Source organism: Actinia tenebrosa, unplaced genomic scaffold (assembly GCF_029948245.1).
Source record: "Actinia tenebrosa isolate PJP-AT-01 unplaced genomic scaffold, QUT_ActTen_1.0 PGA_scaffold6__47_contigs__length_16458017, whole genome shotgun sequence".
NCBI classification, from domain to species: domain Eukaryota; kingdom Metazoa; phylum Cnidaria; class Anthozoa; order Actiniaria; family Actiniidae; genus Actinia; species Actinia tenebrosa.
The window spans coordinates 13262774-13286317 of NW_028292583.1; the positions used below are offsets into that span (position 1 = coordinate 13262774).

At 37.9% G+C, this 23544-nt stretch overlaps 2 protein-coding genes across 5 annotated transcripts; both read left to right on the forward strand.

The window, feature by feature from the left end:
* The first annotated feature begins 6109 nt into the window (after positions 1 to 6109).
* Positions 6110 to 15030, forward strand: LOC116296009 (uncharacterized). The gene is made up of 5 exons (XM_089039512.1): positions 6110 to 9924; positions 10555 to 10614; positions 12590 to 12985; positions 13239 to 13445; positions 14118 to 15030. Exons 1-5 carry the CDS (start codon positions 6261 to 6263, stop codon positions 14540 to 14542), a joined length of 4752 nt encoding a protein of 1583 aa, XP_088895638.1. The 5' UTR covers positions 6110 to 6260; the 3' UTR covers positions 14543 to 15030.
* A 445-nt stretch (positions 15031 to 15475) lies between these two features.
* On the forward strand, positions 15476 to 23120 carry LOC116295989 (uncharacterized). 4 transcript variants are annotated; one of them, XM_089038632.1, is made up of 18 exons: positions 15476 to 15628; positions 16478 to 16572; positions 16666 to 16737; positions 16921 to 16974; positions 17136 to 17177; positions 17324 to 17380; positions 17821 to 17862; positions 17928 to 17996; positions 18234 to 18278; positions 18656 to 18718; positions 18800 to 18832; positions 19098 to 19166; positions 19428 to 19496; positions 19580 to 19690; positions 19908 to 19985; positions 20171 to 20206; positions 20606 to 20650; positions 21324 to 21445. In XM_089038632.1, exons 2-17 carry the CDS (start codon positions 16509 to 16511, stop codon positions 20608 to 20610), a joined length of 909 nt encoding a protein of 302 aa, XP_088894758.1. In that variant the 5' UTR covers positions 15476 to 15628; positions 16478 to 16508; the 3' UTR covers positions 20611 to 20650; positions 21324 to 21445. The 4 variants fall into 4 exon arrangements, with proteins under 4 accessions (XP_088894758.1, XP_088894757.1, XP_088894755.1 ...); XM_089038631.1 differs by lacking the exons at positions 20606 to 20650; positions 21324 to 21445 and adding an exon at positions 22886 to 23120; XM_089038629.1 differs by lacking the exon at positions 20606 to 20650 and having other exon boundaries at positions 21324 to 21741.
* The last annotated feature ends 424 nt before the right edge of the window (positions 23121 to 23544 follow it).

Below are 23544 nucleotides of genomic sequence, written 5' to 3' on the forward strand. Positions count from 1 at the left end.
ACACAGTTAACCAACATAATCAAAGCCTTTAATAACCTTTGTTAAATACAACTAATCTTCTTGACCTGTCTTCCAGCCATAGTTCATCTACTTTTTAAGGGCCTCGTTGATCGAATAATATTTTTCAAATTTTGGCATTTCTTCAAGAAAGAAAATAAAAGATGAGAAATGGATAAAACAAGGTTTAAAATAAACTAATGACGTGATATATATGTCCATTAAACTAAACCTGTGTCATTTCTGGGGCACACGAGAAACTCTTGCACAGATTGGCAGAATACCTGTCGATAGACTATCCATTGACAGGTCTTAGTGTGATATTTCGGTTGAGATGGTTTGGTAGGCGTACATGTCGTTGTGCTTGAGTAGAAAAATGATTTATCTTGAATTTTGTCATTTTTGACATTTCAAATCAATGACTCTTGTTGTGTGAAATTAGAAAATGTTCTATAATTATCACTACGAAAATTAGAGAATGAGGACTGCTCGAAAACATTATCTCTAGTGGAAGAAAAAAAAAACCTCGACATAAAAAAAGAGAAGAAAAATGATGTCAACGACCTAAATAAAAATCATTGCCTGTGACGACCTTTTGGAAAGAAAGGAGGATATTCTTTTGTCTTGTTGCTAAACGCCTTGTGTCTGTTGTGTTTGAGTCTCAATGGCGAAATCTTGTGTATTTTTGACGTTACTCTTTGGATCGCTGGTTCCTCTCTACAAAGTTTGTTTGGGTAAGTATACTTAGTGATTTACTAAGTTATTTTATTAAATCTCGTCATTGTTTTGACTATCTTTGACTTTTCTAACCGAAAACTTAGAATTGCTTTTGTTCTTACGCGAAAATTGTAGAATATGGCCAAATCTGATTCAACACACAGAGAAGTGTCATAAATAAGATTTATTCTTGTCTGATTTTTTAAGTAAACCAAACTGTATATAAGATAATTGACTACAATTTGCGATCCAATTTTTCAGGTACAAATGACTATGATTACAAGCCAGTAATCTTTGACCAGCAAACGCAATGGAAACCTGATAATAAAGAAACAGATGCAAGACGTTATTTTGAAAGACCAACAGAGAATGCTTTTGTAGATGGGCGTTATGTCTTAAACACAGATTTAAACTCCAAAAAAGTGACATTTTCTGGTCCTAATGAATATAAAAGGAAATGGGACGATAGTCTTAAGTACCGGTCGTTAGGTAACGATCAGTTGGTTACCAACGGCTTTGATGACAATACACTTTCTAGTGGCGAAGATGAAGATTTCGGTGAAGATGTTTCTTATGACAAGGATAAATTTGCTAGTGGTGATGGAAGTAGTGATGATATAAGGGATAATAAAAACGATGATGAAAGCATCAAGCATCAATTCAAAGAGAAAGTAAACGTTAGTGGATCACAAGATGTTGATGATTCTAATAAAGAATCAAGTGGCCTCTTTCTTGGAGCCAAGACGACGCATGAAATAGCTCATGACGAAGATAATACTGATACTACTAACTCAGACAACTATCCTAGGAAAAATAACCTTTACAAGGATTATGGCACTCAAGTGATGGATAACAATTTCACCACAAAACGTGATAACTATACTGAATGGACATCTACCAGCGATGTCCTCGACAAGACTGGCAATAACATATCAAATATCAATACTGACAACAACTCAGAAACCATTTCCAGAATAAATCTTGATACATTGAATCATAAGATGCAGTTGGCTCCTAATGTTAGTATTGCGCGAGGAAATTACACACAGCAAGCCACTACAAGTGGAAAAGACAAAGGCTTCCAAGGAAATGAAGCTAGCAACGTTAAAAACGAATTTCCTGAAAGCGTAGAAGGAAGTTCTTTTAATGATCTTATCAGAAAATACGAAGTTTCTGCAGAAAAACTAGATCAAGAGTCATCGGGAAGTGGAGAAGCTGGATACAGCGAGGCTTTGAAGACAACAGACAAAACTGGCGAGAGTTATTCCTTGAATAATTCAGAAAACGAGTCCGGTAGCTTTTCCAGAATAAATCTTGACATACTCCATGAAAAGCTATTATTAGATTCTAAAAATGGGAGTCTTGCTCAACAAAATGACACACGAAAAGAGGGCTCAAGTGGTAATGATTCTTACAAAACCGAAGATCATCCCCAAGACAATCAAGCAAGCAGCCTTAAAGACGACTTTCCTGAAAGTATGGAAGGAGAAGGCAGTTCTTTTGATGAAAAGACAAATCAAGATTCATCAGGAATGGGCGTCTCTGGACAAGAAGAGACTTTGATGGCAAATATCGACAAAAATTCTGACAAAGATTCAGAATCAGCATACGGAGAAACTTACAACACGGAGGCGAGAATCTTAGATCTAAAGCCCAATACAAAGACTACTTTGAATATCAGTGGAAACTCTGGGTACCCAGATAATACACTGAATATATCTTCCCAGATTTACAGCAAAGATTTCAAAACATCTGAGCTATCAAGTAACTTCAGCTATAGTAATGGCAATACAGGAAGTTCCTTGAAGCAAGAGGAAGGCGACATTCAAAGAACAGCAACAAATTTGGCAGGCAAGAAAGAGTATAGCAAAATGTCTGCGGAAGAAAGAAAAGATATGGAAGCAAGTGGTGTGATAGGCGAAACAAGTGGTGACATAAACAGTCACCATAACGAAGGAGCAAGCGACCTGACAGTAAGTGGTGATGAAAAGGAAGAAAATGGAAGTGACCGGGTCAGTGACATCGATAACAATGGTAACGAAGAAGGAAGTGGCCTTACAGCAAGTGGTGATGAAAAAGAAGAAACTGGTAGTGACCGAGTCAGTGACATCGATAACAATGGTAACGAAGAAGCAAGCGACCTGACAGCAAGTGGTGATGAAAAAAAAGAAAATGGTAGTGACCGAGTCAGTGACATCGATAACAATGGTAACGAAGAAGGAAGTGGCCTTACAGCAGGTGGTGACCAGGTCAGTGGCCTCAGTAACCATGGTAACGAAGGAGCAAGCGTCCTGACAGCAAGTGGTGATGAAAATGAAGCAAGTGGTGGTGCCCAGCTCAGTGACATCGATAACAATGGCAACGAAGAAGCAAGTGGCCTGACGGAGGAGACAAGTGGTAGTGGCCAGGTCAGTGAGGTCAGAAGCCATGGTAAAGAACAAACAAGTGGCCTGACAGATGAAGCAATAAGTGGTGACCAGGTCAGTGACATCGATAACAATGGCAACGAAGAAGCTAGTGGCCTGACAGGGGAAGCAATAAGTGGTAGTGGCCAGGTCAGTGAGGTCAGAAGCCATGGTAAAGAACAAACAAGTGGAATGACAGATGAAGCAATAAGTGGTGACCAGGTCAGTGACATCGATAACAATGGCAACGAAGAAGCAAGTGGCCTGACGGAGGAGACAAGTGGTAGTGGCCAGGTCAGTGAGGTCAGAAGCCATGGTAAAGAACAAACAAGTGGCCTGACAGATGAAGCAATAAGTGGTGACCAGGTCAGTGACATCGATAACAATGGCAACGAAGAAGCTAGTGGCCTGACAGGGGAGACAAGTGGTAGTGGCCAGGTCAGTGAGGTCAGAAGCCATGGTAAAGAACAAACAAGTGGCCTGACAGATGAAGCAATAAGTGGTGACCAGGTCAGTGACATCGATAACAATGGCAACAAAGAAGCAAGTGGTATGACATATGAAGCAATAAGTGGTGACCAGGTCAGTGACATCGATAACAATGGTAACGAAGAAGCAAGTGGTATGACAGAGGAGACAAGTGGAAGTGAACAGGCCAGTAACATAGATAACCATAGTAACGAAGAAACAAGTGGCCTGACAGAGGAGGCAATTAGTGGTGACCAGGCCAGTGACATAGATAACCATGGTAACGAAGAAACAAGTGCCCTGACAGAGGAGGCAATTAGTGGTGACCAGGCCAATGACATAGATAACCATGGCAACGAAGAAGCAAGTGGCCTCACAGAGCAAGTAATTAGTGGTAGCCCAAGCAGTAACAACGAAAATAATATCAACGAAGAAGCAAGTGGCCTCATAGAGGAGGCAGTTATTGGTGACCAAGAGAGTGACACCGATAACAATGGCAGCGAAGAACCAAATGGCCTGACAGATAAAGCAAGTGATGATGAGGACCAGAACAGTGACATTAGTAACGATGGTAACGAGGAAACAAGTGGCCTGACAGATGAAAGTAGTGCTGATAACCAGGTTATTGACAGCATAAACCATCGTAAACAAGAAGCAAGTAAGCTAATAATCGAAGCAAGCGGTGGCGACCAAGTCATTGCCATAAGTAACATTGGTAACGAAGATAGAGACATGACAGATGAAGTACGTGGTGGTGAGAACGTCAGCGACACCGGTAACCATGGTACTGAAGAAACAAGTGCCATTATAGATGAGGCAAGTGGTAGTGACCAGGTCAATGACGTTAGTAACCATGGTCACGAAGAAGGAAGTGGCCTGACAGAGGAAGCAAGTGGTAGTGACCAGGTCAGTGACGTCAATAACCATAGTAACGAACAAACAAGTGGTCTGACAGATGAGGCAAGTGGTGGTGACCAGGTCAGTGACGTCAGTAACCATGGTTACGAAGAAACAAGTGGCCTGACAGAGGAAGCAAGTGGTAGTGACCAGGTCAGTGACGTCAGTAACCATGGTTACGAAGGAAGTGGCCTGACAGAGGGGGCAAGTGGTAGTGACCAGGTCAGTGACGTCAGTAACCATGGTTACGATGAAGGAAGTGGCCTGACAGAAGAAGCAAGTGGTAGTCACCAGGTCAGTGACGTCAGTAACCATGGTTACGAAGAAGGAAGTGGCCTGACAGAGGAGGCAAGTGGTGATAACTTGGTTTTTGACATCAACAATCGTGGTGACAAAAAAGCAAGCGAAGAGTCTAAGGGAAATACTAATATTAGCAACACCAATAACTTTACAGACCAGTGGAGTTCCAACAACACAAAATTTGTAGCAACTAACCGTAAATTGCCTGATAGTGGTGCGAATGCAGTTATCTATAAAATTAAGGATAATGATGAGGAGGAGGATAATGAAGGCGAAGAAAGTGGAGGAATTGAGGTAAAGGACATAGAGAAAGAAAAAACTGTTGGCGAAGGAACACCTGAAGATATACCTGCTTCGGTAAATTATCCTCATAATGGTCAAGATATCAGCAAAACTAACGGAAATAAAGAAGTAGAAATGGAACCAGTCCAGGAGCTGGGCAGCGGTCACAAAACTGACTTTGGTAAAGGACATTTTTCAAGTGGTAGGGCGGACGAGAATGGTTCAAAAATTCTAGGTGCAAAGAGTGAAAACGAATTAGAATATAACAAAGTGTTTAACGGCAGTGGCATTGATAGCAATACAAACATTTCAGCAAGTACACTCTATGAATTATCCAAAAACGCCACAGATATTGTGGTCAGTTATAAAAAGGAGACGAAAAATTCCAAAGGTTCAAATAACGTTTCTTTGTCTCGTGAAGGGTTAGGTAATGGAAGCTTTTCCAGTTTTAAAAACAACACAGCAGGAATCAATATTACAACAAAGACAAATGAGAGTATAATGAGTGTCACCGATACTTCTAAAACCGAATGGAAATCGCAAAGTCTTGCGAAGTTTCAAAATTCCTATGGTTTTTTACAGCGTAATAAACAAAGGTCAAATGGAACGCACAAGAATAACGAAAGTCTGAAAGACAACAAATGGAAACATAAAAAGGATGACAAAGCTAAATCAGTCTATGAGTTTTGGGCTGTTAGAAGAAAGCAAAATGAATCAGAACCATCGGAAGGCAAGGCCCAGAACGAATCTTATTCGAACCCTAAAATTTTGTTAAACAACAGAACGAGTCCAAATGTGTCTTCTCATCAAAATATCTCAAGTCAGGAAAAGCTTGCAGAAACTTCTCCACCTGGTGAGCTTAAGCCTTTCGACGCATCAGAACTAGGACAAATTGAAGAGGATATTTTCAGAAATGACCACATGAAAACTAAGGTCCATGAGGCAAGGAAAGTGCCACGGAAAAAGGAAATGAAACACAGCACGCAGGATGAGAGCAATAAGGTTATGAAGATAGCAACACAAACTAGATTTAGGACAGACAAACTAAAAAAGCTTGTCAATCAAGTAACATCTTTGCCAAAGGAGATAAATGACACAAAGGAAAAAATCAACGAAGATAAAAACCGCGAGAACAGAAAACCTTTAAGAAACGAATCTCAATTGGGAAATGAATTCCAAGCTGCGAATAAAACGATGCCCCTAAAAAACACATCCGAGAAATTAAAGATAACAAACGAAAATGCAACATCGAACTTAAAAGTTGGAATTTCTTTCTTAGGTAGGAAAATTAAGTCGAATCGTGATCGTCTAAAGGAGAGGAATCGGACTTTGCAATCATCCACTAAAATCAAAGGCTCTCCACTACACAGGCGACATCCACTACCTGATAAAATACAATTTCCAAGTTCAAATAAGTTGCCAAAACAGGGTTCAAACTCACATTTACTTGGTCTCGCTAAAGGACACCATAGCAGACAAGCAAAGGCGAAATTTCATCCCCGTAAAGAGCCTTTGGAATCGAATAGTCATAAATCACAAAAATTCAAAACAGTGCAACAGAAAGCGAGTTCCTTTGGATTAAAGTTGAGGAAAGAAGTTTCACCATCGAAAACCACAGGAAGAGAACAGCAAAAGAAGCCCACGTTCAGGTATTCACGCCTTGATATAAAAAAAAGAATATTCGATTTTTTAAAGGCGCTAAAAGTGCTTGCTCGAGTAAAAGCGCTTGGAGAAGAAAAGGAAAAAACAAACCAGGTGATGGACAAACTAATAAGTACAAAGAATGGCAACGCAGACGACAAGAGTGCGTCTTCAGGTACACAGATTCAATTAACGAGTATTAAAATGCCTAAAGATAACATGAAAACTTCGAAGCAACAGAGGCAACTAAAGAATACTACTCGTTTAAAGAATCTTTTGGAAGGTAACAGTAGAGATGACAATGATAAAGCGCTCAAACTAACTGAAAATGCAAAAATTGGTAGCGGGAAGAAACCCCAATTAAACGAAAAGGAACCGAGGATAAAGAAATTTTCTGGAGAAAAGAAACAGGAATTAAATGCAAAAGAAAATTTTAAAGAGTCTGCTTCCGCAAAGGGAAGCGGAGGGGCAAAACATCAAGAATCAAAGCCTTCCAATCCTCAGAAAAGTGGTCAGAGTCAATCTCCCTCTGCAGGACAAAAGAATCCTAAACCTACCCCACAAGGGAATAAGTCACCTGCTCCACCAGCTACTCAAACTGCTCTTCCTAATAAGATGCAAAGTAATGCAAATCCTTCTCAGCTGATGTCATCTTCTACGTCAGCCTCAACTCCTAATAAGGCGCAGACCAATCAGATGCAGCAGCCAATGTCAACTTCATATAGTTACCAAAATCTACCAATGGGGTCGGCTTCAACATCGATGGGATCTCCTCTCAAAATATCTAGCAATCCACAATCTGGATACGGTAGCGCTCCGACAAATATTTTCTCGGGTACAGCCGGCACTACTGGGTATAACCAGGGTTCTACGGGATATCAACCAGCATCTACCGGGTATAGTCAAGCTTCAACCGGATATCAGCCAGCATATACCAGTTATACTCCTGGGTATACCCAAGGGTCTACCGGGTATATCCAAGCAAGTACAGGGAATAGCCATGGGTCTACCAGGTATAGCCAAGCAAGTACCGGGTATAACCAAGCAAATATCGGGTATACTGGGTATAGCCAAGCAAGTACCGGGTATGACCAAGCAAATACCGGGTATACTGGGAATAGCCAAGCAAATACCGGGTATAGCCAGCCTGCCGGGTATAGCTATCAAGATTCAAGTCCATCCAGTCCCGGCATAAGCTTTGAGTCCTCGGATCCTGCTCACACAATGTACATTTACAACACTTACGAAATTGTACCATCCTCTAGTAACAATGATGCATCTTCAATGTCAAATATGGAAGATGATCCTATGACAATGGATAATGATGACACTGGAAACATTTCTCCGCAGTCAGGATCCATAGTTGAGGCGTCAAATACAAATCAATCAGGATATGAGAATTCAGAGCCTCAAGCTTCTACTCCCTCTCATAAAGTGGAAACTGAGGATGCCAAATCTGACGGGCTGGGATCTGATTACGAAAATATGGTACGAAACAAGAACCAAGGAGGAACTCAGCAACCATCAAGTAAAGCTCCTGAAACTGGTTCTCAGAATGAAGACCATGGAAAAGGAACGAGTGCTCTTACAGAATCTGTCAGGCCACAATCAAGTAACGAAGATATGGAAAGACCTGAGCAGCCATCAAATAAAGCGACAGAAACTGCCACTCAAATTGAAGACAATGGAAAAGGAACGAATGCTCCCAGCGCAGCTACCATCCAAGACAACCAAAGCAAGGTTGATGCTCGTTTTTCTCGTCAAAACCCTTTCGACATTAGAAGCCTGATGCAGCTCAGTGAAGAAAACATCGAAGATGTTCTCAAAGCTCTGGACCAAATGGCGATACGAAAGGGCCTTAAATTAACACCATTGACTCCTGACGATGCCGATGAGTCGTCTCTTCTACACGACACCAAAATAGTCCCTAGTGCACTTGCAAGTTATATAAATAGTCCTAAAAGTGTGCATGACCAAGGTAGTGTACCCGCTGACCAGTTACAAATGGTAGAAAGACAGTCTCCATACAAATCTACTGAAAACTATTACGCAAGAAAGGACCCAAATTTGGAGGACGATCTTTTTTATCCAAATGGTGACACTTATAATCTGCCTCAAGATTACCGGAACTATTTGGTTTCAAACCAAGATCAAAAGCTGAAGGATTACAATGTTCAAGGCTTATTCTCGAAATATCTCAAATCTCAACCAACTGCTCGAGTACCTCATAATATTCAAAATATCGAAGGGGATTTGCAAGAGGCAGACTTGGCTGAAAATAGCGATGACCACATATTTTTTATGGATCCCATGAAATCAAAACAGTTGCCAGGAAATAAGATAAGTTATCAGAATCCCAGCAACTTTTTAAGCTTTGGGGATAACAATCCACCACAGGCAAACTTAAAGTGGTTTCCAAGCGGAGTTTTGAGTGACAACACGGACGGAAGTGACAACCCGAGCAAGGAAACAAGTCTCAAATCGGGCTCCGGTTTCGTGAGCAAAAACACCGCGCCAAAACCTCAGTCACCTTTTAAATCTAAACTACATGCCAAGCAGAATTTTTTCCTTGCTCCACAAAACACAAAGTCTAGTGACAGATATAAAGACTTGGAGCCGATAGAGCTGAAGAATCCTTACGGGACTGAGTATTCAGGTACCGATGAAGATAAAACTGGGAAAGTGGCTTCTTTGAATGGAAATGGCGCCCAGAGTGAAGACAGGACTTATCCGGATGAAACAATCTTTTCAAAGGAACAGGAAGAAATCAAGAATAATTACAACAATGGAAAATGGAGTTCATTGTTGAAAGTTATTCCAAATCTGCACAAAATGGAAAATGTGAAAACTAAGGCACATGGTTTAGGGGCTACGAAGTCTTCGAGTAATATTGAGAGGTTCTTAAAGGAAGAACCAAAAGATCATTTCAAAGCGTTGAATGCCCTGCAATCATCGTTTGATAACCCACAAAGCAAAAAAAATGGCGACTCGTACTTTTCCGCAGCTTCTCTACAGAAACTTCTAGAAGACACAGACGAAGGAATTGAACAGAAAATAGTGAGTCTTACTGGAAAGACGAGAGAAAATGTATGGGTCGTAATGCCAACGATTTCGTCCGCCATGAATTACGCTATGGAAGTGAATGATAGGATACAAGCTACTCCAAGGTCATCTCCCACACATGGACCAACATACAAGCACTATAAGGAAAGATTAGGTAAACTTCGCTTTCATCCTTCGTTTCATCCTGTAATTTCTAATTAACAATTAGAACCGCAGACCAAAAGGTCTACGAGTCAATAGCCCATGAGGTCGAAGGCCGAATTGGCTACTGACTTGTAGACCACAAGGTCGAGAGGACTAATTGTTTCTAATTGGTCCAAAAATGGATACAAGCGATGTTGAAATTAGGTTAAAATTTATTTTTGCGTTGTAGTTTGGTTTTCAAATCCAGCGTTTTCACTAATAGAGCCAATCATAGCGCCGAATTCGTGATAGACCATTACAAGGTTTATGCCAAAAGGACGTAGTAAATTTGCCTCACTTCTGGAGTTCGGATTTCATTCCCTGTCTAGACATCAAATTTGAATATGTGGTCGGTAATGTATATTTCTGGATTCGAGGTTTCCCCCGGGCCTCCTGTTTTCTACACTGCTCAAAGCCGAACACACTAAATTCCGATTCAATCAGTGTGCTGCTGCTAGACGTTTCTCGACTTAAATCAGTGGTCTCAAAGCTGAGGAGGGTTGGGTAAAATTGGTGCCAGTTGGTCATCTAATAATAACTTGTTATGCAAGGCTGGCAACTTATCATAGATTGCGTAACATTTTTTCTTTGATATGTTTAGGTTTCTATGGCAACATTGATGTCGATACCAAAACTAAATGCGCAGCTATTGGCAAAACAGGTAGGATAAAGGTGTTTGTTCTTTCTTTTCCAGATTCTCTTCTGGGTGTCCTCCTTGGGGTCCTGTAAGTGTACCTAGCTCATCCCGTATTATTCGATAACATTGGTCAAAATCGAATGGATTAAAATATCGAATAAAGCAGGTCAAAACGAATGGATTAAAATATCGAATAAAGCAAGTCAAAATCGAATGGATTCAATTAATGAATAAAACGGGTCAAAATCGAATGGATTCAATTATCGAATAAAACGGGTCAAAATCGAATGGATTCAATTATCGAATAAAACGGGTCAAAATCGAATGGACTCGAGTATCGAATAAAACGGGTCAAAATCGAATGGATTCAAGTATCGAATAAAACGGGTCAAAATCGAATGGATTCAATTATCGAATAAAACGGGTCAAAATTGAATGCATGAAAATATCGAATAAAACGGGTCAAAATCGAATGGATTCAAGTATCGAATAAAACGGGTCAAAATCGAATGGATTCAATTATCGAATAAAACGGGTCAAAATTGAATGCATGAAAATATCGAATAAAACGGGTCAAAAGCGAATGGATTCAATTATCGAATAAAACGGGTCAAAATCGAATGGATTCAATTATCGAATAAAACGCGTCAAAATCGAATGGACTCGAGTATCGAATAAAACGGGTCAAAATCGAATGGATTCAAGTATCGAATAAAACGGGTCAAAATCGAATGGATTCAATTATCGAATAAAACGGGTCAAAATTGAATGCATGAAAATATCGAATAAAACGGGTCAAAAGCGAATGGATTCAATTATCGAATAAAACGGGTCAAAATCGAATGGATTCAATTATCGAATAACACGGTTCAAAATCGAATGGATTCAATTATCGAATAACGCGGGTCAAAATCGAATGGATTCATTAATCGAATAAAACGGGTCAAAATCGAATGGATTCAATTATCGAATAACAAGGGTCAAAATCGAATGGATTCAATTATCGAATATAATGGGTCAAAATCGAATGGATTCAATTATCGAATAACACGGGTCAAAATCGAATAGATCAAAATATCGAATAAAACGGGTCAAAATCGAATGGATTAAAATATCGAATAAAACGGGTCAAAATCGAATAGATCAAAATATTGAATAAAACGGGTCAAAATCGAATGGATGAAAATATCGAATAAAACGGGTCAAAATCGAATGGATTCAATTATCGAATAAAATGGGTCAAAATCGAATGGATTTAAGTATCGAATAAAACGGGTCAAAATCGAATGGATTCAATTATCGAATAACACGGGTCAAAATCGAATAGATCAAAATATCGAATAAAACGGGTCAAAATCGAATGGATTAAAATATCGAATAAAACGGGTCAAAATCGAATAGATCAAAATATCGAATAAAACGGGTCAAAATCGAATAGATCAAAATATTGAATAAAACGGGTCAAAATCGAATGGATGAAAATATCGAATAAAACGGGTCAAAATCGAATGGATTCAATTATCGAATAACACGGGTCAAAATCGAATGGATTCAAGTATCGAATAAAACGGGTCGAAATCGAATGGATTAAAGTATCGAATAAAAGGGGTCAAAATCGAATAGATCAAAATATTGAATAAAACGGGTCAAAATCGAATAAATCAAAATATCGAATAAAACGGGTCAAAATCGAATGGATTCAATTATCGAATAAAACGGGTCAAAATCGAATAGATCAAAATATTGAATAAAACGGGTCAAAATCGAATGGATGAAAATATCGAATAAAACGGGTCAAAATCCAATGGATTGAAATATCGAATAAAACAGGTCAAAATCGAATGGATTAAAATATCGAATAAAATGGGTCAAAATCGAATGGATTAAAATATCGAATAAAACGGGTCAAAATCGAATGGATTAAAATATCGAATAAAACGGGTCAAAATCGAATAGATCGAAATATCGAATAACGTTCTTTTTTTTTTGTTAATAAAAGCTTTTCAAGATTCCAGTTGTCCACGTGGTTGGGTATCTCACGTCGAGTTTTGTTACGGCTTTTTTGACTTCCCAAAATCCCGTTGGATGGCTTTCCCGCCAAAATGTGCTACCCATAATGCAATGCTTGCAATGCCAAAGACCGAAGAAGAACTCGGGTTTATCACGGCTCACCTTCGAGATCGAGAGACTTTGGACACGCCATATCATATTGGGTTAAAAAGGAAGAAAGATACGTGGAATTGGGTGGACAGTAATCCATTCAATATGGTTTCAAACTTCAATGACCTGGATGTCGCGGCGATTGGAGACTTGAATTGCGGGATGATTGAGAAGGGTCATATCAAAGCAACCAAATGCGATAAAGCGAGGTCTTATGTCTGCGAAATAAAAAGAGGTAAATATACGCACAAGTACATCAATTAATAGCACTTGGTATAAACGGGCGGGGACTAGCTGGGCAACGCTTCTGCGTAGACAGTCAATAGCATATAAACACGGACTCTTAATGGTATATGTGAATAGCTTATTTATAAACGAGGCTAAACCTGTGTAAATGAGTATTTGGTGTTCAAAAACAGCGGTATACATTGAATTCGAAACTGGTGTATTGAAATTTTTCACAACATTACGCTTAATTTTTTGACCAGGAATGGAAGCGGTGCGTATTCTAGCGTTTGGAGACAGTCTGACACGAGGTTACTATGGAGGAGGAAAAGAGTACCATCCCTACACAGAGAAACTCGAGTATCTTCTCAACACAGACTCGCATAAATGCTTCGTGGTTGATAACCAAGGTAAAGACAAGGAAATGGCTGTCGATATGACGAGACGACTCGATCAATATCTGCGAAAAGGTATGATTTTAAAGATGTTTATAGCATAGTCCGTAGAATCTTATTCTCAAGAGAATGACACGTGGTCTGAAGTAAGAAAATATTATGCTAGAGCCAAAGAGGTATATTACTTTGAATATTCATTTATTCCTATAAGTCTGTGATCAAGCAAGACAGCAAAATTTCATACCACGCGTCATTCCCTTGAGAATAATATTCTTTGTTTGAGTTGTATCCATATTCATGTGCCTTCTCATGTGCAACCGTTAAGCAAAGAAATGATACTCTAGAGAATGACACGTGGTATGAAATGGGAAAACATTTCCCCCTTTCTGACTTTCATAAACATGATGCATTGTGGTCTACCTTGAGTACAAACAGCACCATATAAGGCATTATGAACAAAAATGTTTGTACCCAAGCTAGTCCACAATGCACCATGTTCACTATCTTACAACACCATATGAGGCATGATGAACAAAAGACGTTTGTACCCAAGCAAGTCCACAATGCACCATGTTCACTATCTTACAACACCATATAAAGCATGATGAACAAAAGATGTTTGTACCCAAGCAAGTCCACGATGCACCACATAAAGCATGATTCCTTTTACAATCTTTATGGGTGCCTTCACATGCAATTTAATATTATTATTGAACGAATTTTTATCATGATATTGCGTACCTACAGCCTCTACTTGGTACAAATGGGTGATCATCTTAGCGGGTACTAATGACATTGTCCACGACACTCGACCTCCAACCGAGGCGAACTGGGACCGAGTGGTCCATGACATCATCATGGCTCACCAAACAGCACACAAACACGGCTTTAACAGCATCGTTGTCACCATCCCCGAGATTGATTGCGAGCACAGTAACAAGCCACAGTGCCAAAGAATCCATATGGAAAGACTGTATGTGAACCAGAGATTGAGGCATTACGCGAGAGAGACTGGTGCAGCTATATTGAGCGACTTGGCTGGGCTGTTGCCAAGGTCGTCCTTAGCAACCGAGAAACAGATGTTTTACTGGGAAGAGGGTTTGCATATGAAACCACAAGGATATGATAGGATGGCAGAAATTATATATGAAGATATATTACGAAACTTTTGATGGACATGAAACGTTCCTTGATATAATGTCACACACTGGCCTATTGTACGGAACTGTGACGACGACATCACCGCTTGACCAATCAGAATGCTCCCACAAGACACCGTCACATTTCTCACCATTGCAAAGGATAAAAAGTTGATTAACTACTTAGTATTGAAGTTTTTTTTAAACATCTGACATTCAGTGAACAGTTCAAAACACATATATGTTCAGCATGGTTTAAATAAGAGTTAAATTTATCAATGAATTATTTTCCAATAATGAGCTAAAAAGACATGGCCACGTGACTTGCGTACATGTGACGTAGTAAGATTTGTAATAAGCCTTTATAGATTATATTTTTTTGTTTTCAAAAAGTAACATATAACGACGTAGATTTGCATTAAAAATTCTACAGATTAGTTTTTAAATACTTTATTACCTTTATTGTATAACACAATTCTACAGATTTTATTTTACTTAATTAAAATCAAGTTTGATATGAATTCACATGTCTGAAAATCTTCATGGAAAGTTTTCTTATCTTGATTTTTTTTTTTTTTTTTTTTTTTACCCTTTGTTTTTAGGTTCACGAATAAAACCGTGATTAGCTACATGATTTTTCACTAGTTTACAAACGGCGTTTTGTGTTGCTCTTTTCATGTGATGTGTCTTGATTCGCTTCGGTGCACTTATTTTCCCTGGAAAGCAAATCTTTCACTTAATTTGAAAATTGATAACACCTGAATATTTTGAGGTGATTTTTAAAATCATAATCTTTCACAATTACATTACTATTAGAGATATTAAGACTCGTTTCTTTGTTCTATGTCTCGCCTCGTTTTTCTCGGTTTTATGTCGTGGTTTGGTATTCTAGTCTTTGACACCAGAACGGGTGGTACAACATGTGGATTAGTGACGTTATAAACATCGTTCACTCCTTCAATGCAGTCATGTATCAACCTGAAAATCTTCAACATGGCTAAATGAAGAAAAATCTCAAAGTATTCGAGAGAAAAATGGTCTGATCTGACTTTATTTATTCTACGAAACTCATATTAAAGTTCTACAAAGTTTATCTTCAAAGGGGAAAAATAATTTAAGGTAAGTTTGTTATATTTTTTATTTCTCGACACTGATATATCTGATGTAAAGAACGAATCCGTAAGTGTAAAACAATATTTCTTTGTCCATATTATATAGAATTATCATTTTTAAACCAAATATTTATAATATTATATAAGATATTTTCATTTAGTGTTCTAATAATTCGATAATTGACACTTAGAAATATTTCAAATACAACTTTTCATCGTAATCTGCTGGTGACTCTCTGCGCATGCGTAAGGCACCATTCCTTAATATTTCCATCGATGTGAACAATATTTCGGTAACATCAGTTGTACAGTATTATTTTGCATTTTCTTTCATTAGAAACTATATTGGCTGCTGTTTGAGAAAAATAACGTTGCTTGTACGGTTTTAGGTTTTGAGCACTAGAATGGCTTCCTATTGTTTTGGTGCAGCCAATCATAACACTTGACAGCTCATACAACCCTCTCGCAATCATGTCATTCTCTCCAATAGAACTTGTTCATTATTGTAAAATTCAAAAAAATAGCCTTAAAAATTGTTGTTCTATATAAAATTTAACGTATAATATTAAGGTTTTATATCGTTGCCAGTTACAGATGAGAGTTTTTCTTGAATAACTAGTTATTATGACTATGATATTTTGTAAATAAACAATTGTTTTCTAAAATTAGCACTGATTATGCTTCCTAAACATATATTCTGCATGAAGAACATTTTATTCTATTTTGCTAGGGTGTTCCTCAAGGGTCAATACTTGGGCCCCATAAAAACAAGTAATTAGTTGTTAAAGCTTATAGCAATACTTAGGAATAATAACGCTGCATATTTTATCAGGTGTACTATTTTCTAATTTACTAGGTTGTTCCTCAGGGATCTTCTCTTGGGCCTCATGAAGACCAACAACGTTTTCTTCGTTTTTTTGTTATCTTCCTTTTTTATTTACTCTGAAGCAGGTAAGATATTCATACGTATTTGTTTTTTCTTCATATTACATATTCTTTGTGGGGTTACTTTAATAGAGTTTGAATTTGTTTGTCTTCTTTTAGTTGAGGTGTACAAAGTTGGTACCAATGGAAAGCCTTCATGGAGAGAAACGTCAGAAATGAGAGACAGATCAAGTACGGAAATTGTTATTTCTTATATTTGGATAATATTAATAATGATATAATGATAATAATAATAAATATCAATATTATCTTTCTTTTTATTAGACTTATCTGTCATCCAATATGGCGGACAGTGACCACACTTACTATTCATCATGGAAGACTGAGTTTTTTAATGTTATGTTTCTTTGTCAGATGTACCAACACCCTCGCAAAAAGATGTCGACGATTACAGAAGGCGATCGAGAAGTAAGTTCCTTTTCGTAGTATTGGTATGCATGTGGTAAGCATCAAAATGTGCCTATGGGTTACCTGTGTAACGTCTAATCGGACAAATAAGGATCATTTTCTGTCTTTCTGTTTGTCTGTCTATTTTTTATCTAATCTCCGAAGTTTTCTTCTTTCTCTAGTTCCTGTTCCTGTTGTTACGAACTACAGATCAAGATCAAGCGGTGAGGTTAAAAACTCTCATATTCTATTGAACATTCTACCTTAGTTGAACTTCGCGTGAAAGACAAGGTCAACCATTAAGGACTTGCACTAAAGGTCACGTGAACAACTAATAGTGAACTCTATACTTTTTTAATCTTTTCTACAGATATTCCAAAGCCTTCTCGAGAAGATGTTTTAGCAGACTACTACAGAAGATCTAAAAGTAAGAAATTTCTAAAAAAATTTGTTACATACTAGCTACTTGAATAAGATGTTTTATAATATTTTCAGCGCCACAGCAATGAGGTAGGCCTGGCGTAGTGTTCCAAAAACTACTTGTACTAGTGATGAGACTTTCTCACATTACCCAAATTATTAACCACAAAAATATTCATCATTGCCACAGCTAGCATGTGCAATGGAATGTTGTCGGGTGCTGGGTGTAAAACAAAACAAAACCAACGTTTAGGACGGTGTTCGTATAAGTAAGAAACGATAAGGGCAATTTCCAAGCCGTACTGTAGCTGTATCAATTTTAATCAGTGTTATTATGGGCAGGTCGTACCGTGACGTGAACAGGTCGTGATGCATTGTCCGTAACCGTACCATTTCCACTCGTACGAAGACCGCTGTATTAACCCATTCATTATCTATTTATTGCAGTACCTATTCCAATCAATTCAAAGTTTAGGAAAAGATTTCAAGGTAAAAATATAATAGTATTGAGAGAATTTTTGAATTTTTTGATTGATTTTTTTAAATCTTTGTAGTTCCAGTCTCTCAGCTAGAAAGAACGAAGAGCGGAACACATTTTAAAACTCAATCTCGAAGAGCTGCAAGTAAGAAAATATAACAATCAGTAATTTTTAAGCATGGCTATTGAGGAAAAAAAAGGATCATAGATAAAAAAGATGAGCAAATTCTATTGCATTTGGTAACATTAAGAAACACTCTTGAATCCCCGCCATCTTGGATATGAAATTACACAGTTAACCCATAAACCAAAATTAAAACTTATGAATATATACACTAAAATTTAAATGTTTGATTTGTTTTGATTTTCCTTATTCATATAGATAGGCATTCTTCACTCCTTCAAAAGAAGAATATTATAGATAGCAGTAAGTATGGTAAAACACTTTTTAGTTATTTAGCGTGTAGTCAAGTTTAGGTTTGAGGGAGTTAGAAGCGAAATGAAAGGAAGAAAGGAACGGAGGGAGGGAGGGAGGGAGGGAGGAAGGAAGGAAGGAAGGAAGAAAGGAAGGAAAGAAGGAAGGAAGAGAGGAGGAAAGACGGAAAGAAAGGAAGGAAGAAGGAAGCCCGTCCCCAGTACGAGGACAGAAGGACGGCTACCGATTACCCCATGCCTACTTCCTCTTCCTACTTCCTGCCCATTCCGTTCGTTCTGCTGGGTAGTTGTGAAAGGGGAAAGGAAGAAAGTGATATTACCATCGCAATAATATAAATTGGAGATCTTTTGTTTTTTATCTGTTTTCAGTATTTTTTACTATTCCTTTTGGGGCCCAGTTCCCGATTTACTTTGCATCCAAATCTAAAAAAGGTGAGTTTCAAAAAGACAACCAAACCTTTTTACAGCAATTTCTAGTCTTAAACAGTCATTTGTTACACTTTCCATCAACAGGCGCCAGTAAGAAAAGTAACGTAGCATCACCAGGTCAGTACCTTAGTTTTTACCAGTGTGGACTTCCTGTGGTAAACAAAACCGGTGGGAATGAAACTTAGTATGTAGAGGCAAGGAAGAGAAAAAAGGGGAGAGAAAAAATGGGAAAATTCGTATGACATATATAAGTTTCCATGTCTAATGTAATTGAAATTCTTTTGTTTTGTCCTCCAAATTGAGCTGCTTTGACGTCACTTGCAAGGGGTCTATTCAGATAATTGACGATGTTCAATGTATTTCTATTCTGTATCAAATCTAGTGCAGCGGAGTCGAGCTCCGAACAGATTACAGACGTGGCGTCTTCCTATCAACTACCAAGTAATGAATAGTAAGTCCAGATAGATCGTTATTTTTCCCCATGTATTTGAGACCACATGTCATTCTCTTGAGAATAAGTTTTTTTTTTAAGTCGTATCCATCTTTATGTGTCTTGTCATGCAAAACCGTGGAACAAAGAATGATATTCTAGGGAATGACACGTGGTCTGAAATGGGTAAATATTATGGCTGGCCGTAATGAAATTTACATTATTTTTTTAGACCAAATTAATAGTCTATAATTGATTTTTTCTTTTTTTCTTTTCTGCCAGATAAACGTTATTTCACACCATTCGTGGAAAATCAAGCGATAGCAAGACAGCATATAATCCCCGCGGGGGGTAAGTAGGGAAGAAATTGTCAAGGTTCACATCAGAATAACAAACAATGAGGATAACAGTTTTGCTTTTTTGTTTTCGCAAAGCATTAGCATATAACAGGGGATATAGCAGACCTCGATCATTTACATATCCGCGGTTGCTTAGCAACAGGAACCTAGTACCTTATTCAAGTTATAGAAATCAAGCCAGTACAGGTAACTACTTCTTTAAGGGGTAAAGGTCACGTGTTGTTGTCATGACAACCAATTTGAAAACTATTGCTAGGAACATAGGAGTGATGATGAAAACACATTATATTTGTTGTAACCACATGAGATCGATCAGTAACTGAGAAATCGTTATATATTTGAGACCATTTAAATTGATTACAAAATAATAATATGATATAATATCTTCATCTTTATATTTCAGTTCCAAGACAATTGCAAACTTTTTTAAACAGAAGAGTACGAAGAGGTATTGGTTTAAAAAGATCCAAGTTATCTAAAGGTTGGTATCACTGTGAACAACAACAACAAAACAACAAGGACAACGACAACGACAATGAATGCAAAGACATTATTCAACAAGAACAAACACAAACAGCCGCAGCAGCAGCAGCAACGACAACAACAAAGCTAAAACATACAGAAATCAAAAGCCTTAACTAAAAACAGATTATTATTTTTCTCTAGATTTTGACGCATCACGAAAAGCTGTCATTACCAAAGGTGAGATAAAGAGATTTGATTGGCTAGAGTAGCTAATTAGCCTCTTTTTCAAAAGTGAGAAAAAGAAATTTGATTCGTTAGACTAATTAGTCAGGTGCTACCCATAATGCTTTTCATCTTCAAAACATGCCAACGGAATGACATCAAGTGATTGTTTTAAATGAACCAATGAGCCGTTGTGAATGGAGAAAGTAAATCAAAATATAAAAATATAAAGTTAGGAAATCTAAAACGTTTTCAATATTGTTTTGCTGTGTACGTCGCAATCCGTGAGAAGATAAAACTGCAGAATGAAAAAATACAAAATTATTAAATATATTTTTGTTCCAAGCTTTTTATATATACCTTTTTTTTAGATTTTTAAATCGAGCTAAAAAATATTTTTATTTTCAATCATAGAGTAATCTTGATGACAAGAACTCTTTGGGAGCAAGTTTTTTTGAGGTACGTGTATAGAACTGGCTTCAAATTAAACCTTCTGCGTGAACGTATTGTGGTCTTATCTTTGAATGGATTGCCGTGTACTCCTTTTCTATATCAATGCAATTTTAATATATTAAAAAGTGTTGTAAGAATGCTGCTAGCTAGTATGAAAGTCTTAAGAACGGATTCCGTATTCCTAGAACGTATTTCATTTTTTACTGCACAACCGTTATTATGTGATGGATGAATCTCACAATGGAAAGCCAGTACATTGTTACTCTGTGTTGTACTTTATGTGTGTATATGTTGCAAGTCAGTACCGTACGTTCCCAACTCATACGACAACTATTGTTATGGGAAGCCATTTCAATGTTACGGGATATCGTACCGTGTACGTTCTATAATTCATTACCGTATGTTTTCCACTAATACGAGAACCATTTTTATGGGAAGCCATTTCAATGTCACGGCATTAAAATACCGTACGTTTTCCATTTCTGTAACTTACAAGTCTCAGCTCAGATATACTAATTTGATTGGCTAATCGAACTTCAATCAAGCGCATGCAGGTGACGATGTGAGCATGCGCACTGAGACAGTCTAACGCTTTACTGCAAGTTACAAGTTGTATAAGGTGCACGAATGTCTTGCTAAACCAATAATCTTTCTGTCTGCATGTTTTGTTTAATAACAGATCGTCAACGCATGGATAATAATGCCTTAGGTACCAGCAAAATCAGAGATTCGCAATCTGCTGTTGATAAAGAAATCGAGAATATCTTGACTAAGTTAATGATATTAGTATAGGAGTATCCCATAATATGCATGGCAAGCTGATGGTCAATCTTCCTTGCTTGCTTGCTATCACATCTTCCTTGCTTCCTTCCTTCCTTCCTTCCTTCCTTCCTTCCTTCCTTGCTTGCTTGCTTGCTTGCTTGCTTGCTTCCTTGCTTGCTTGTTTGCTTGCTTGCTTGCTTCCTTCCTTCCTTGCTTGCTTCCTTGCTTCCTTCCTTCCTTCTTTCCTTGCTTGCTTGCTTGCTTGCTTGCTTGCTTGCTTGCTTGCTTGCTTGCTTGCTTGCTTGCTTGCTTCCTTGCTTGCTTGCTTGCTTGCTTACTTCCTCGCTTCCTTGCTTGCTTGCTTGCTTGCTTGCTTGCTTGCTTGCTTGCTTCCTTGCTTCCTTGCTTGCTTGCTTGCTTGCTTCCTTGCTTGCTTGCTTCCTTGCTTGCTTGCTTGCTTGCTTCCTTGCTTGCTTGCTTGCTTGCTTGCTTGCTTCCTTGCTTGCTTGCTTCCTTGCTTCCTTGCTTCCTTGCTTCCTTGCTTCCTTGCTTCCTTGCTTCCTTGTTTCCTTGCTTCCTTGCTTCCTTGCTTCCTTGCTTCCTTGCTTCCTTGCTTCCTTGCTTCCTTGCTTCCTTGCTTCCTTGCTTCCTTGCTTCCTTGCTTCCTTGCTTCCTTGCTTCCTTGCTTCCTTGCTTCCTTGCTTCCTTGCTTCCTTGCTTCCTTGCTTCCTTGCTTCCTTGCTTCCTTGCTTCCTTGCTTCCTTGCTTCCTTGCTTCCTTGCTTCCTTGCTTCCTTGCTTCCTTGCTTCCTTGCTTCCTTGCTTCCTTGCTTCCTTGCTTCCTTGCTTCCTTGCTTCCTTGCTTCCTTGCTTCCTTGCTTCCTTGCTTCCTTGCTTCCTTGCTTCCTTGCTTCCTTGCTTCCTTGCTTCCTTGCTTCCTTGCTTCCTTGCTTCCTTGCTTCCTTGCTTCCTTGCTTCCTTCAATTCTGTTCTATTCTATTCTTTCTTTCCTTCTTCCTTTCCTTCTCTCCCTCTCATTCTGATCTTTCCGCCTTCATTTGCGCTAGTGTCACTTCAAGAGCACACGGGTCAATAATCATTGCAATATCATTCTTAAAAAAGAACAAAATTTAATTTCAATTTTTTTATTTTAAATTATGATTCTAGGCTTAATAAACTCATTCTCGTTCCCAGTAAAGCACAGAAGAAATAGATGCGGGATCTGGAAACGAGAATGCTAAAAAGATTCATTAAGAATAGGATACTGAGCGAATGCGCAATCTTTGTTCTTCAAAATATTATAAAACTTAAGATAAATTAAAGATAAATTAGGTTAAAACTCTAACTCTATGAAAAATATCGTGAACTTGTAAAATTATGTTCTGTGTTAAAATATTTAACACTAAATATATTAGAGAATATTAGTAAAAAATTCTTAATATCAAATACTACCCCTTTTTTTAACCATCAAAATATTCAGGATTATGGGGAAATTGCTGGATGACAATACGACCACGAAGAGAAACTTAATCAAGGAATATTGCAATATCTTTATAAAGATTTATATTACATATATAAAGACTGATTATAGATAACCATTTCAAAGATAAACAATTTCAATATATCATCTAGTAATATTAACAATATGTAAAACCCGTACTGTTGATTATCAGTATTGGTGTAATTATAAATCAAAGATTTCTCGCATAAAAATTTTAAAGGTTTCTAATTGTTTGTAATAAAATCAGGATTAAAATAATGGCTATTTATTTTGTCTTGCTTTTCTCCTCTCCTCTTCTTTTTTCTCTTCTTTTCATCTATTCATTCAGTCAGTCCTCTCCATTAGGTTTTCTTTCCATTTTCTTTTCGCCATTCTCTTTCCTGTACAGTAACTAGACAATATCTTCCCTTTAATTTTCCAACCATTACTTTTCAATCGCTATCCCTTCCTTCAAAACAATATTGCTTTGCAACAGAATCCCCGTTTTCTCATTCCTCCCACTCTCTCATTTCCTTTTCCTATCCCACCCCCACCCCCATGTAAAAGGACTGAAGGCAGAGTCTATGTCCCCGGATGTCTTGGTATCATGTTGCTAACACCTGTCTTACAAATATATTATTTCCCATTACACAGTACTT

Excerpts from the sequence above, each read along its gene's own strand:
- LOC116296009 (XM_089039512.1), top strand. The coding sequence starts at position 6,261 with ATGCCCCTAAAAAACACATCCGAGAAATTAAAGATAACAAACGAAAAT. Across the intron at positions 12,986-13,238 it reads TGTCTGCGAAATAAAAAGAG|GAATGGAAGCGGTGCGTATT; the intron begins GTAAATATACGC and ends TTTTTTGACCAG. Across the intron at positions 13,446-14,117 it reads CGATCAATATCTGCGAAAAG|CCTCTACTTGGTACAAATGG; the intron begins GTATGATTTTAA and ends GCGTACCTACAG.
- LOC116295989 (XM_089038629.1), top strand. The coding sequence starts at position 16,509 with ATGAAGACCAACAACGTTTTCTTCGTTTTTTTGTTATCTTCCTTTTTT. Across the intron at positions 18,719-18,799 it reads TGCATCCAAATCTAAAAAAG|GCGCCAGTAAGAAAAGTAAC; the intron begins GTGAGTTTCAAA and ends TTCCATCAACAG. Across the intron at positions 19,497-19,579 it reads GCATATAATCCCCGCGGGGG|CATTAGCATATAACAGGGGA; the intron begins GTAAGTAGGGAA and ends GTTTTCGCAAAG.